Source organism: Sebastes fasciatus, chromosome 15, assembly GCF_043250625.1.
Source record: "Sebastes fasciatus isolate fSebFas1 chromosome 15, fSebFas1.pri, whole genome shotgun sequence".
NCBI lineage: Eukaryota > Metazoa > Chordata > Actinopteri > Perciformes > Sebastidae > Sebastes > Sebastes fasciatus.
The window spans coordinates 18,299,654-18,314,892 of record NC_133809.1 but is presented as its reverse complement, the minus strand read 5'-3'; the positions used below and the strand labels follow the sequence as shown (position 1 = coordinate 18,314,892).

The window sequence follows — 15,239 nt, the reverse complement described above, 5'->3', positions numbered from 1 at the left end:
ATGTACAGTCTTATTCCCTGTTATGTTTTAGCAGAAAAAAAGCTATTCAAGGTGCAAAAATGCCCCAAATCTCTGCAACACTGTTCACTACACACATCTGCTAATGGTACCATTTCATTAACCTGTTGATTCCATATCTATAACCATGACTTAATAACCAATCTAATAAAACACAATATGTCCGGTTGTATATTGAAGAAAATGTAATGATTTCATGAAATCATACACCTAAATAATCTTATAAAACTTGAATGTCTGAATAAATTAGAAATCATTTTGTGATCACAACATGCTCTTTAAATTACCTTCACCCCCTGTAAATATTTAACAAATGAACTTGATTTTCTGTTTGTAATGTTACACACACCGCTACACACAGGGCAAGGTCCTAACAAATAATCTGTCCTGCACAAACAGACCGCTCTCATCTTAACAGTCAAAATGGAGGACGGAGAAAATTCAGGTGGTACTTTTGATGGTTCATATAACAAACTGGAGGACTTCAGTGGAGATGAGGACACTTGCTACCCAAACCAAAGGAAGCAACAAGGTAATGAGGTGTGAATAACTTACTGTGCACATCAACAACAATCTGTGATATCTATTCTTTGCTACTGGTACCAGATTCTAAAATAGTACCCTACTGGAAACACATTACTGTGGTCATTTCTATGATATTTTAAACATGTATCCTTGTTTTGCTAAAATATCACTAACAGACATTGATTATCTTTAGAATATAGAATATACAGATACAGGGACAAATTAAAAGTGTCTCCTTTACCTTTGTCAACCGTCTGTATTATTATTTTGAAAATATTGAATTGTTACTGTATTGTGACACAGTTAATGGCTCTGCTATTGACCCACCACTTCTCTGTGTAGTGTCCATGTCCATTGTGAGACCTGAATCCAGTTTGGACCATTACAAACTGCTCACAGTAAGCCTGGCAGTGCTCGCTGTCATTCTACTAATGGTTGATATTGGCCTGGGAGTCTATTGTAAGTCACTATTAACCCCTCTCCTAGATGTACAATGTTATGAAAATACTGTGGTGTTCAGTTTTTAAAGGGACTATATGTAACTTCTTACACTTATAAATCACCCGGGTCGGTGTCCCATGCGCACTCGCATATGCGCGCTCGCGTGTGGCTACGCTGTTCAGACTCAGACTCCAACACAAACTACACGGAAGCACCAAAACCGCAAAGTTATATCTATTGAAGCCCGTCTGTTAAACAGTGTTGGGCGCGGTCAGAGTATGCGGGGGAGACCGTAGCTTTGGTCTCCAGGGCCGGAGTCTCTGCTGTACTCTGCTCCTCTGCTCGCCTGCCTTCACTCAGCTCGCTCCACCTCACGTGCATGCCCGCTCACTCCACACTGCAGAAGAGTTAGTAGCTCTGAGAATATCTAGTAAATGTACAGTGGACGTTTGTGCAGAAATAAATGCTGCAGCTCCTCCAGACCAACAGAGGTTTTCCGTGTCTTGTGAAGTGACGGGGCTCCGCAGTAAGAAACGTTATCGTCTCCGACCAAAACTCTGGTGTCTCCCCTGTTCCCTCCGAGGAGAGACCTTCGTCTGGTCAGCTAACATTACTGCCAAGCAGGTGAAATATAGAGTGATATTGTGTTTTAGCTGACGTGTGTCGCCTCACTGTTTTGAGCGATGCTCGTTCACGTCTATGTAGAGCGAAAAAGCGCGAGCCCGACGCTGACTTTCGTTGACTTAACGGCCGCAGGTGTCGCTGTTAACAAGCATTTCTGATTCTTACAAACAGTCCCTTTAATCTAACGTTATGTGGGGACATCTCATTCACAATTCACAACACTAAAAATAATGATTTAGCCTTCGACTTCAATGTTGAAAGTAAAGTTAATTAAAAAAGGTTAGTGAAGTAAGAAAAGGGAAGTCAACTAAAGAGGTACAGCTATTGAAAGTATGACTGTTTCACTCACCTTTCACATCCGCGTGTTTTCCAGCTGGCTGTTATCGGTGAAAAAGCTCTGATTAACCCACCGTTTGCTAGCTAAAACAGAACAAAGTAAATATCTGCAACATTAATTAATGGACACAAATACAACTCCAAATTAATGCTAATGTTACTTTGTGGGTGCTAGCAACCGTTTGCCACCACAAGATAGCCATGCCCTAACACATACCTTGTTTTATCGTCTATTTTACTCTAAATGGGACCATAATTTACTAAGTGGATATCTTGCTGTATTGAAGAAGACTTGAAACTAGTTTATAATGTTTACTGAGGTAATAAATCAAGTGAGAAGTAGGGTCATTTTCTCATAGACTTCTATACAATCAGACTTCTTTTTGCAACCAGAGGAGTCGCCCCCTGCTGGCCGTTAGATAGAATGCAAGTTTAAAGGCACTTCCGCATTCACTTTTCAGCACCACTACCAAAGACCGTATATTGCCAATAAGTGAAAGTCAACTGTTTGTTCCATCGCAACATCAGCACACAGCAGCAGAGCTCCGCTTCCTCCATTTTGGACTGAAAGCGACTACCGGACGCCAGTAAAACGTCCAACTAAAAAGTGCCGTACAAATGTAAAACAAAATTATTTCTATTCTATTGTCATATTCTATCGAAATGGCCTGTGTTGAACAATACAATTTTGTAAATATAATAAGCGATTTCAGTCCAAAATGGCAGCAACGGCTGTTTTAAAAAAACACCAGAGTTTTGGCTTTGTGCTTTTATACTCTTTTGCCACTACAGCTCGTTTCCGCTGACCCCACGTGATTAAAAAAAAATCTGAAAATGCAGATTTATGTAAAGTTAAAATAAAAGCAATAAACGTAAGATCAATTAAATGTTTATTACATTTGTTTTTAAAATCTATATTATATATATGTTATATGTGTTGGTGGGAACACAGTGTGTAGTTTGCTGTCAGTACTCGCTACTTAAATTAACAGGGCCTCCAGACATCTCTTTGCAGCTAATTAAACGTTCTATAGCTGTACATGTAAAGTTAACCCTTGATCAATATCAAGAGTGAGAGAGAAAAGATAAGAATGAAGTTAGAAACTGAGAGATGTATTTATGAAAATGTTATAAATGCCTGTGCACCAATAATGGTAATATATAAATGTTTTTCATTGTCACCTGTTAATTTACATGTATTTCAAAAAATGTTGTGCTTTTAAAATACTTAAACTGAGATTACATTACTTGAGTAACAATATTGTCTTGACCACTTACAGATAGAAAACTTACTGGTGTGCAGGATACAATAACGGACATCGGCAGTGAGGTGGCCAAACTGCAGGCTACTTACAACACTGCAATCCAAAGCAGGGATGAAGCCAAGAAACAGTTGGCAAGCGAGATCAGTGAGCAGAAACTGACCAAGTGGGAGCTTGAACACGAGAATAAAAAAAGCAAAACCTACGAAAAACTGACTGACAAAATTCAAATGGAAATTGCAGCATTGAAATCCCACATGCCAATGATTAGTGAGAGCTTTTTTTTTTTTTTACTGATTGTTTGTGTTATCAAGCTATAAATACATAATCACTGTGACCCAACCAACAACACATCATGTTTCTATTTTCTTTGGCAACAGAGGAGGGCTGCAGACACTGTCTAGCAGGATGGACTTTCACAAACTCCTTGTGTTACTACTTCGCCTTCTCTGATGCTATGAAACGCAGATCATGGCAGGAAGCCAGAAAGTTCTGCACAAAACAAGGAGGCGACTTGGCAGTGATAGACAGCAGAGAGAAACACGTAAGACTCAACATTTAGTGGACATTTCTGGACAAAATCTGCAATTTCATTTTTGTAATTCTCATTTATAACGCTTTACATTTTTATTTCTGAGCAGTAAAAGAGGTTGTGATACATACAACCCAGCAAGGCAAATTAATGTACTGTACATGTATGTGTTTGTGTGTGTACATTTCTGGTGTTGGCAGCTGGCAATAAGTGACTTGATAAATAATTATCAAGACCCCGCGAGACCCATAAGCCACAGTGGATTCTGGATCGGATTGAGTGATGTGCAGGAGGAAGGGACTTGGAAATGGCTGGATGGAACAAGACTGACTGAGGGGTAACACTTACATTCGTGTACATACTAAAAAACACAACAGATAACTCACTGGAGTCAAATATTGTGTTTGTAGGAGTGATAGCACATTCAGAGACGTACAGCTGTCGCCCATTTGTAATACCACTCTTCAAAATGAATAAGTAATTCATAATTTGTTCAAACATACAGTGACAGAGTAGTTATTATGGCTCAACAATTTGTTTCAGGTACTGGAATGATGGAGAGCCCAACAACCAGGGTAATGAGGACTGTGCAGCGATATATCCCAGAGGCAACCCCTTTAAGGCCTGGAATGATGCTCCATGCAGTTATGAACTGAAATGGATTTGCCAAATGACACCAAGGTCTGCGAGTTAATGATGACATTTAAAAAAATAAAAAATCACATTCAATATATTGTTTGAATGAAGAATTAACTCTGTCTTAGAGACTTTTACACTTCATCTTCAGAATCTTTTTATTGTCATGTCAATAATTGTGGAGACAACAAAATGGAAAGGAAGGTCAAAATACGAAAAATACATCTGATTTAAGAAATTAACTATAAAATGTAAGTTAACCTGTAATAAATACTTTTTTTTTTACCTTTGCTATGTACATATGAATTACTATTATACAGATATGTACACTAGGTTACTAGTTTATCAGGAAAACACCCACCTTCACATAAATTGTACATTTCTACTAGTCATATGTTGAGTGACAAAACCGCATTTATATCATCAGTTAGCATTGAGTTGTTACGCTTGCAAATGTCGCAGACATTTATCATTACATAGACTATAAAAAACAGTAGTGTTCACCTAACTACTGGAGCTAATTCCCAAAACAGCTGTCTTGTTGGCCTTTTCACACCCTGCTGTAGCAAGGATTTATTAAGAATGATGTGAAAAGCAAACAACTACCAGACCATTATTCTGAAAACTGTAAAAACAGCTTATGGATCAGATGACTCAAAGGAGAATGGCCAGAAAATTGCAAATGAACAGACACGCCATTACAAGGCCAGTAGCATCTAAATTCAACACTGGTGTGCAGAATTTTACCTGAAAATGCACCACATACTGTGGGACTGTCTCCAATGGGTTACAACAACACACTCTGTTAAACTATTTTATAGGTGTACTAAATAGACTGGCAATTTAGTGTATACGTACCATTTGATAAATAAATACAAACCAAAACTATTGCCCATTTGGGAATTTCCATGTCTGGCTAACCTGCCAACGTCATCCGTGATAACTTTTTGTTCTGAAGCCTCATGGATGCCACTGCAGACCGACATCTATTATCTTTGACAACTACATTATTCAAACAGCACCTTGCTTTCTAAGCATGCTGGTCGGACGCTCACAGCACCGCAAAGTGCTGCCGAAGTTGCTTAAGAAGCTGCTGAGTGTCGACATGCTCCGGAAAGGAGTCCTCAGACTTTTGGGCGGCAGTGTAGCTGCTTTGAAGGTCTCCAATCTGGAAACAGACAAAAAACATCACTTAGGCAGACTGTATTGTGGAGATTATACTTTTGTCTCTTTAACTACTGCCCTGTTTAGATGTCCAGATGAATTAAATAGTGTTAAATTACCTTTTCAGAGAGAATGGAGAGATTGAAGTGTGGCTCATACATGTGAGGGGCCAGTGATGCAGCCGTCTGCAGGAAGGCTTTAGACTGGATCAAAGATAAAACAATCATTAGTATTGTCAACGTTATAATATTTTATAAATATTTATATTAAAAGAACTCTTGATTTCCAACCTCATAATCGGAGTTGGACATGAAAATCTGACAAATATTCTCACTGCCAGTGATACGCCTCCACTTATGCCAGATGACACGTTTTATATCATTCGACAGACAGCAGAAATCTGTCTTGAATTACAGCCTGCAATCTCTCATTAATAGTAAGGTTGCATCTGAGGGATGGGTGGGGGCATCTTCAAAATCAGACAGCTAAGACATCATTCTGCACACTTATTAGCTCAGTGGCAGTTTAAGCTCGAAGACTATCTCTGTTAGTGATTTATTGGAGAATGTACAGTATATCAACAAGCCTTCATGCTATAAAGCAGTGTCTCGATCACATTTTTAAGGAAACAAAAAACTAAACAATAGCTACTTCATGTGTGGTTTGACATCCAAACATCCCTACACAACATTATTTGTGCTCATAGCCCTCCCATTCTAACTATCATTATCCAAAAACACACCGGTTTTCTTATCCCTGCACTTTTTTCAGCTTGTGCAAAGCTTGTGTTAGCACTGACTTTTTAGATGATGGCTGGCACCTAGCTGCATGTGAGGGCAGAAGACAGTCTGTGCTGCTGTGGGATAACCACAGTCTCAGACAATATATCTCATGATATCATATCATAATATTAATGCTAAATTGATTCATCGCCCAGCCCTTGGATGGTCTAATTGGTGGCTTAAAGCTTGTTGGATTTATATTATACTGTATTGTAGGGACATTTTCAAACAATCTATACTGTACTGGGTGTATAATATTCTTAATACAGGCTACATTTAAGTTTAACAACGATAATGACTTGAGTTTAATGGTTCTTAAATAATGGACTGTGTTACATCATATTAAAGGGTCTAGAAGGACACCAATATGATTTCATACCTCATATTTTAACCAGGAATACACCAATACTGATATTGGATATCGGGCCAATACTGACTCAAATAGCTGGATCGGATATCGGTGACAATGGGGCTAATCTATTCGATTCTTCTACTGGAATTTTAATTCCTGTTTAAGTTTTGACCATTTTTTTCGCCATAAAAAAAACACTTTTATTGTTAATCTAGATTTTTTACCAAGTTGCTGGTGCACAATTTATTATTTTAATAATAAATAACATGTCAATAATTTATATCTATTTATCTATTCATTACATTTTGATTTACAAAGTTAGTAAAGCAATGTTTAAGTCAAACCTGATGTTGCCTTACTCATAGAAAAATGACCCAAGTCACTTCCACACAGTGAAGCATACAGCTTATTAATAAACACTGGTATTAGGGCTGCACAATTAATCAATTTTATTGCAATCTCAATATGGCCTATTGCAATTTTCAAATCGCAGGAGGCAAAATATTTGTTAAAGGTGAAATGCGTGTGTAAAAAAATATTATTTTTAATAAATATTGTCATACTGCAGAGATGTCCTGGCCTACATATCAAATTCTACAGACTTAAGAAAACATCTTTGTTTGGTATAGACACACCATAATCATTTTAATATGTTTTTCAGTGGAAATTAGAATAATGATGTAGAAATGATAATTTCCTCTAATATCATAAATCATATTGCAATTGCAGTATCAGTCAAAATAATCGCAAATAGATATTTTTTCAAAATCGTTCAGCCCTAACTGGTATTGGATCGGTAGTTGGTATCAGCCAATACCCAAAGCCCAGGTATCGGTATCGGGACATCCCTAATTCTAACAGTGGAATAAAAGCTACATGACTCAAAAATGTCTTCACCTGTTCGATACGACCTTTGCGCAGCTCCAGCACAGCCAGGTTGTTGTAGGCCTCAGCGTGGTCATTATTAAAAGCCAGAGCCAGTTTAAAACACTGGTAGGCCAGCGTCAAGTCCCCTATGCCCTGTAAACACAGAAAACATGCTCTTTATACCAACTTATGTATCCGATATAAGCTCTATTTTCTAACAGTCAATATTTAATTTATTTTAACTGTAAGCCGTATAAAGAGGGGGTACATGCTATTAAATAATCCTACATTCTGGGATGTTTTCAGGGATTGTGAACTCACCACAGCCACGTGTCCTATGTTGTACCACACATCAGCCTGCTCTTCATCATTGGCCACCAGGGCCAGAGCCCTCTCAAACGAGGACAGAGTCATGTCGTACTGCTGGGCGTAGAAGCAGCACAAGCCCAGGTTGTTGTACAGCTGGCAGTTATACACCCCCATCTGGAGTAGCCGTCTAGCAATGGGACAAACTTATTGAATCACAGATATACTTTCTCATTACATATACTGCAACAATACATTACATAAATGATGCATAAATCTGACCTATAGAAACGTAGGGCGATCTCAGGCTGATCAGTGTAGAAGTGATTGCTGCCTATACAGGCTATAGCCTCCACGTGAGTGTTGTCCTGCTTCAGGACGTCTTTGTAATACTCTGTGGCTGATGAGATGTTGTTCATCTCCTGTGACAATATAACAGTATAAACAGTACATATGGTTTCCTATTTCATTTTGGCAGTTGTATCTGCAGAGAGAACTCTATAGTGAGGATCATGGTGACATACTGTACCTCATGTATGCGAGCAATTCCTGTTAGAAGAGTAACCTCACCAGGAAAGTGGTCCAGACCTTGCTTGAAAAGGTTGAGTGCTGTTATTGGTTGATCGAGGCGCTGATACACCTAAGGGAAAACACACGCAAGGTTTTTCATAGCTAATATTTGGCTTAAAGAAAGAGAATTTTCCATTGTGCGACAAGTTGTTATAATGTGTTACTACCTTCGCAAGGTAGAGATATGTATCCACCACCTCTTTATGGTTGAGAGCTGATCTGAACTGTTTTTCTGCTTCTCGATACAAACCAAGCCTGCAAGGGTGAGAGCCATAAATCATTACACAGATTCTAAAAATGTAACTTAAATGTCAGAAATGTTGAGCTCCAATATTTTGGATGTAGGTGAGTTACCTGTAGTAGCATTTCCCCAGCTGAACTTTCCACCACCAGTCTTTGAACTGAGCATGTTCAGTAGCTTGAGCAGCCAAATCTAAAGCCTGGATAAGAAATAGAAAGTTTGTGTTGCAAGAATAATAGCCAACAATCTTATAATGTAATATGCATTTTCTTTATAGCAAAGATTTATTGAACACTTACATTTTTTACATCATTTTCATGATGGAAGATGTATTCAAACAATGTCTGAGAGGGGAAAGTATGGTTAATTGACATGTGAGGGGAAAAAAAATGATCTTGATTGATTTTTGCAAGTCACAGCTTCAATCTTACCCTGGATAAATTAGGCTTTTGGGAATACTTGGCCAGATTTAGTCTCGACAAGTTTATAAATGGTCCTTCTGGATTGGTTAACATTGAAGCCTGGAGAAACAGTGAAACAAAATGTCATAAATGTTTCAGGCTTTCTTCACAAAATAAAACATCATTAAAAATAAAGAGGTGCACTAAACGATATTGGTCTTACAATGTAAATATAAAATATTGTATCATAAAATACTATAAATAATGTTCAATTTAACACAGATATCACATTGGAAATATTTTTTAAGAGAAAGATAATATTGATTATGTTAGCCCAAATTCACTGGACAAATTCTGTGTTTCACATATAAGAGCTCTGGTGGGGAAAGTATATTTGTGTTTCACATGGAGCCTCTCAGTCGCTGCAGACTGTCACAATATTAGGCGTATTTACTCACTGTTCCCAGACGGATGAATCTGCCTGAAGCGCTGGTGACGGGACGAGCAGTACTTGCAGTGCGTGGGGTCTTGATAGCCTGCTCCATTGTCCCAGGACGCCCTGACTGTGTGCTGGGTCTCACAAATCCTGTGATAGGACGCCCTGATTGTGTCATGGGCCTTGAATTCGAAAAGGAAAATTGAGATCAGGCGTCTCATACTTTGTTGAAAAAGTTGTCAATGGTAAAATTTCAAGGCATTACACAATCATTGTCTGGAAGACAATACCTGACAGCCGGTGTGGGACCTCCACCTTGGCTTGTTCCAGGGAGCCTCAGTGATGTTCCGGGTCCTGGAAGAAAGTCAAGTCTTATTAATCAGGCAAATTTAAGCACTTTAAGGCACTGAGAAAAGTTTAAACTTACGTGCAACTTGAGCAATAGAGCTCTCATCCAGCATCATCTCAGCAATCCCCTCCTGGTCCACCTCAATCTCATCTATGTATACCATCTCTGTAAGAGCACGGGTTTTCAAGCTCCACGCAGCCTATGAAACACACAATGTTTCAGTCATATGGATAGCGGATTGGATGTAAAGGTGAACATGTTACAGTAACAGGTTCTATGTTGAACTACTATCCACAAGATGAAAAAAGCAAGGCAGAGTAACAAGGTTACCTCTGAGATAAGTAAGGATGAGTCCTTGAGACAGCATGTGATGAGTTAGTGAGAGAAGAAGGAAGTTGAGGACAGATGTGAATAAATGGAGAAAATGAATGGAAAACTTGCAGAGAGAAACACAAATTAAATGTAAAAAGACATGTAGTGTAGTGAGCAGGAATATGTTCCAGTAACAACTGAGGCAAATGTTGATCCAAAGACGTGCAGTAAATACAACGTTATACATATCAAATAAATAATGACCAAAATTTCAATGAAAAAAATAAGAAAATATGCAAAAAGTAAGATAAAATAAAATAAATATATAAAAGGTGATAAATGAAAATGATGTAATCAAAGTGTAAAAGACAGTTATCTTACTCAAATGTCTTTAAATAATGAATAGCCTACTACATATGCCTAATCATATTAGACTCAATGTAATGTCCATATTCAATAATGACTAATTCAAAATGGAGAGATTTAGAAAACTTGGATTTGGATAGATATGAATTTATCATTAAAACTAGTAAGTTAGTTAACAGTTAGTTGTATTTTCTGGTGCTTAATATATCCTAAACATCATAGTATAAAATACAATTCTTAGCTTCTATCTTACTCCTCTAGAGTGCTGTTGTATATAAACAGTCAATGTTTTGTGTCTTCTTCATCTTTAAAAACTCACATTTATTTGGTCCATCTATGAATCTTGAAATATATGAGTTGTTGGAATGTTTATGACATACAACAGTCTTATGTATAATTTAAATTATTTATTTTAGAAGAATATTTTGGTGTATGTGTGTAAAATACACAGAGTATGATATTTTCAGTAAGACACAAAGAGTTAATGTTAAATTCGAATTGTGTTATCCAGTGTGAAATATTATTATCATTATTATTATTATTATTATTATTATTATTATTTTATGCTTTCTTTATTGAACTCATGCTCATTAACAAAGGTACAGACACATAAACAAAAACAATTACATATACATTTAATAATGGCAGGGTTTGTTTTTATGTTATATACATCATATTATAATCATTTAATAATGTATAAGTCTCAATGGCTTTTTTGTTTTTAATAAAGGGTATGATGGTGCTATACTGTTTAAATTCATTAATAAAATGCAGGAAACTTGGTTTGTATCTTGACTATTTTGTCTTATGGATATGAAATTTTCAAAAAAATAATAAATAATTGTATTATATACAGTTATTATTACATCATACATGTACATTATATACAGAGTATGATATTCCCAGTGAAAAAGACATGTAGTGTAGTGACCAGGAATAAGTTCCAGCAAACAACTGAGGCAAATGTTGATTCAAAGACGATCAGTAAATACAACATTACCTAACTAGCTAAATGAAATGATGATAAACTACAAGTACTCGACTAATAGGGATTATACACGTGGTTGTACCGCTTTAGTGCGTTAGCAAACAAGCAGGCTTTCCTCAATGGATAATCACTAGCATGCTAGGCTAGCTCTCGGCTAACTACACCACAGTACCTGGTCGTACGGGTTGTCTTGTAATATCTTAGTGCAGATATCTGAACATTGTTGGAGCCTTCGCCTCCTGAAATAGCTCAACGCCAGAAACAAAGGGTCCATCGACACCTCCATTGCTTTGGTTGGGGGGGGGGGGATAGGAGTAAAAGTCGGCTAGCAAGCTGGTTAGCAGAGCTGGGATGATGATGGCGAGATCCAAGCTTCCTCTGTCGCTCGGCAACGGAGGAAGAGGAGGAGGGACTTCAGCATCTTCATCTTCTTCTTCTGTTTGATAGCGGGTAGCGACCAGCGTTGAAGTGCAACACCGCCACCCACTATGTTGGAGTGTGAACCAGGTTAACTACATAATAATAATAATAATAATCAGAATCAGAATCAGAATCATAATAATACATATAATAATCATAAGTTTAATCATCTTTATTTGTATAGCACCTTTCTAAACATAGTTTCAAAGTGCTTGCACAGATACAATGAAATACAGACAAAATAAAAAAAACAATAAAAGAACAAAACATAAAGACCAAATAATGAGAAAACTAAAACCCGTAACCAGTGGTATCAAAACAATAAGTTACTACACATAAGCCAAAAGAGGACAATATAAGGTGTGGGAAAAGGTGCACCAAGCTGTTGCCTTACGGAGTTAAAAAATCCTTTTTTATAAAAAATGGGTTTTTAAAAGAGATTTAAAATTGGTAGTAGAGCTAACTAATACATACACTTCATTGAACAATAAATTATTTTGATCAGTCCAGTTTCTTTCAAATAAAGGAATAGACTCCCAAATCCAATGTCAAATACAACGGTTTCCTCTAATAAAATAAAACTGAATAAAATATACGATATTTCTTATATATATATATATACATATATATATATATGTATATATATATATATATATATATATATATACAGTGAAATTATAAATGGGAAATATTCTCTCTTTCAAGTGAAAAAAAAGTGTGAAATATTAACCTAGCATAACTTTTCTAGCCATGACGGAGTTGTGATTATAATCATTTAATAATTTATAAGTTTTAATGGCTCTTTTGTTTTTATTATAGGGTATGATGGTGCTATACTGTTTAAATTCATTAATACAAATGCAGGAAACTTGGCTTGGTTCCTGACTATTTTGTCTTATGGATATGAAATTTTCCAAAAAAATAATAAATAATTGTATTATATACAGCATGTCATTTCAAATCTTATCTTGACTGAAATATATCATAACATCAAAACATATTTATTTCAACATTCATCTTAAGTGTCTTTTGTAGGAAGTTGTCTACATCCATCCAGAACATTCTAGAACGTTCTAGAACGTTCTAGAACATTCTTGTATGTGTTTATATACAGTGAAAGAATAGATGGGAAATATTCTCTCTTTCAAGTGAGACATTTTTTTTGTTGATATATTAGCCTAGCATAACTTTTCTAGCCATGACGGAGTTGTCCTCTCCTGCTTTTTTTCCCCTCTCGAGGATGACTTTAAAGGATCTGATTGGACGACGATCTGATCCGTCATCTCTGTGGTGGGCGGTGCTTGTGGAATAACAGCGCAGCTCCATCTTTGTAGGATTTGACAGGAGCTTTGACCTGTGTCGAAGAGGACCGCAAGCCAAACCGGGCTGAAGAAGTGCGAGTAGATATATATCCTCCATAATGAGAACAACAGCTTAGGAAACCTGTTTGTTAAATAGAGACTTAGAAGGTTTTTCATCTGATAGGACAGCAAAGACTAACACGTTCACATGACCCTCAAAAATGTCTAGTTTCATCGCTCTCTGTGGACTGGTGGGAATCCAGAGGAACTGATGGGACACACGGGCTTAAAATAAATCCTTTTTGGTGAATGACACTATATCAGAAAACCCTACGAGACAGCGACAGAGAGAGAGACACACGGAAGTGCGGACATGGCTGACAGGACTGCTCCAAACTGCCACCTGAGACTGGAGTGGGTGTACGGATACCGGGGACATCAGTGCCGCAACAACCTGTACTACACCGCCGCCAAGGAGATAGTCTATTTTGTGGCCGGTGTGGGAGTTGTGTACAACACCCGGGAGCATAAGCAGAAATTTTACCTGGGGCACAACGATGACATAATCAGGTAGAGTAATGATCCAATTTTGTTTCAGCACCTCGGACAGCAACTGACCCTGCAAGCAGAAAATGAATTGATACTGTAGTGTTGTTGTGGGTGCTGGTGTCACCTTGTGTCATGTGTAATATGATATATTTTCAAGGGGTCACACACACCTACTCAACAGCATCCATGGAGTTTGTAAGTGTTTTACCATGAGTCCCTCTCACTACTTCAGAGTATAGCACTGCTGCCACTCCTCTTGTAGTTGGAGGGCTGCTAGATTATTACATCAGAGTTAATTATCAAACCTAAGTTAATCCATAAAATAGGAGGGTATATGTCAATTTTTTTTTTCTGAGATCAAGGTATTTATTTATTTATTTATTGGTTCAACTAATAGTCCAAAACTCAGATATCCTCTTGTAGTTGGAGGGCTGCTAGATTATTACATCAGAGTTAATTATCAAACCTAATTTAATCCATAAAATAGGAAGGGTATGTCACATTTTTTTTCCTTAGATCAAGTATTTATTTATTTATTGGTTCAACTAATTGTCCAAAACTCAGATATTTATTTTATAAAAAAGAAAAACACAAAATGTAATACAGAAATACACAAACAACAAATCCACTCACAGAGAATGTGTTAAAATAAAAAGATTTGTCTTTTTTTGCTTTATAAATGACTCAATTGATTATCAAAATAGTTTACTATTCATTTTACGTAGATTGTCTAAATAATTAAAGCTGCAGTAGGCAGTATATATTTGGCATCAGTGGGCAAAAAATTTCATAATAATCTTTCAGCATATTGTAATTCAAGTGTTCTGAGAGATAATTAAACGTCTGCACCTCCTCATGGCTCTGTTTTCAGGCTTAAAAATATCTAGCCCGTGACGGGAGACTTTGGCCAATCACAGGTCATTTCAGAGAGAGAGTGTTCCTATTGGCTGTGCTCTGGCTGGTCGGCGGTGCTTGGTATTTCCTCAACTGATCTCAACATGGCTGCCGGGTCACAAACTTTCTCATTTTACAGCTAAACAGTACACTACAAGATGATTCTGAAAAAATTTGAGGAGAGAAATAGGCATAACAGTAACATAATATTGATTCATATTTGATCAGCGCTGCCTAGTTTGACCGTTTGATCATTTGATTGAGTGATTGACAGCTGCTCGGAGACGGCAGGCTCCAGCTCGGCTCTGATTGGTTGTTTTCCTTCAGTCTGTGAAATCTAACAGATGCCATTAGGAGCACCGGAGGACATCGGAGGACAAAGAGGCACATGATTTTTTTCAGATTACCTGTCTAATGCACTACTGTCAGGATATAGTGACCGTTTTATAAAAATAACTTTTTTTAATCATATTTGCTCCATTTCTACCCACTGCTGCTTTAACCACCAATTTGTTTCATCATTATCTGGTAGCAGACACGTTTCAACATATTTTAAAAGCTTTTCCA

At 37.2% G+C, this 15,239-nt stretch overlaps 3 protein-coding genes across 5 annotated transcripts in view; 2 read left to right on the top strand and 1 right to left on the bottom strand.

Moving 5' to 3' along the window:
• Positions 1-390: 390 nt before the first annotated feature.
• Positions 391-4,659, top strand: LOC141783265 (CD209 antigen-like protein C). Of its 2 annotated transcripts, none has more exons than XM_074660460.1 (6): positions 391-550; positions 886-1,002; positions 3,225-3,476; positions 3,587-3,750; positions 3,939-4,075; positions 4,282-4,659. In XM_074660460.1, the coding sequence occupies exons 1-6, from the start codon at positions 442-444 to the stop codon at positions 4,430-4,432; spliced, it is 930 nt and encodes a 309-aa protein (XP_074516561.1). In that variant the 5' UTR covers positions 391-441; the 3' UTR covers positions 4,433-4,659. The 2 variants fall into 2 exon arrangements, with proteins under 2 accessions (XP_074516561.1, XP_074516562.1); XM_074660461.1 differs by having other exon boundaries at positions 416-558.
• ttc8 (tetratricopeptide repeat domain 8) lies at positions 4,504-11,920 on the bottom strand. Of its 2 annotated transcripts, XM_074660457.1 has the most exons (15): positions 11,681-11,920; positions 10,173-10,196; positions 9,921-10,041; positions 9,784-9,847; positions 9,516-9,675; positions 9,088-9,177; positions 8,956-9,000; positions 8,770-8,855; positions 8,583-8,670; positions 8,375-8,485; positions 8,128-8,267; positions 7,861-8,035; positions 7,570-7,692; positions 5,658-5,741; positions 4,504-5,542 (listed from the first exon to the last, which is right to left on the bottom strand). In XM_074660457.1, the coding sequence occupies exons 1-15, from the start codon at positions 11,792-11,794 to the stop codon at positions 5,426-5,428; spliced, it is 1,542 nt and encodes a 513-aa protein (XP_074516558.1). In that variant the 5' UTR covers positions 11,795-11,920; the 3' UTR covers positions 4,504-5,425. The 2 variants fall into 2 exon arrangements, with proteins under 2 accessions (XP_074516558.1, XP_074516559.1); XM_074660458.1 differs by lacking the exon at positions 10,173-10,196 and having other exon boundaries at positions 11,681-11,917.
• A 1,190-nt stretch (positions 11,921-13,110) lies between these two features.
• The window catches only part of eml5 (EMAP like 5), a 40,280-nt gene continuing 38,151 nt past the window's right edge, over positions 13,111-15,239 (top strand). The window contains exon 1 of the mRNA XM_074661602.1: positions 13,111-13,799. Within this exon, the coding sequence (XP_074517703.1) occupies positions 13,603-13,799 (197 nt within the window). The 5' untranslated portion in view covers positions 13,111-13,602. The remainder of the gene's footprint in view (positions 13,800-15,239) is intronic.

Coding starts and splice junctions, on each gene's coding strand:
- ttc8 (XM_074660457.1), bottom strand. CDS start 11,794: ATGGAGGTGTCGATGGACCCTTTGTTTCTGGCGTTGAGCTATTTCAGG. Junction 9,676..9,783: donor GGTCCCACACCGGCTGTCAG/GTATTGTCTTCC, acceptor TTCGAATTCAAG/GCCCATGACACAATCAGGGC. Junction 9,178..9,515: donor GATTCATCCGTCTGGGAACA/GTGAGTAAATAC, acceptor CTGTTTCTCCAG/GCTTCAATGTTAACCAATCC.
- LOC141783265 (XM_074660460.1), top strand. CDS start 442: ATGGAGGACGGAGAAAATTCAGGTGGTACTTTTGATGGTTCATATAAC. Junction 1,003..3,224: donor TATTGGCCTGGGAGTCTATT/GTAAGTCACTAT, acceptor GACCACTTACAG/ATAGAAAACTTACTGGTGTG. Junction 3,751..3,938: donor TAGACAGCAGAGAGAAACAC/GTAAGACTCAAC, acceptor TGGTGTTGGCAG/CTGGCAATAAGTGACTTGAT.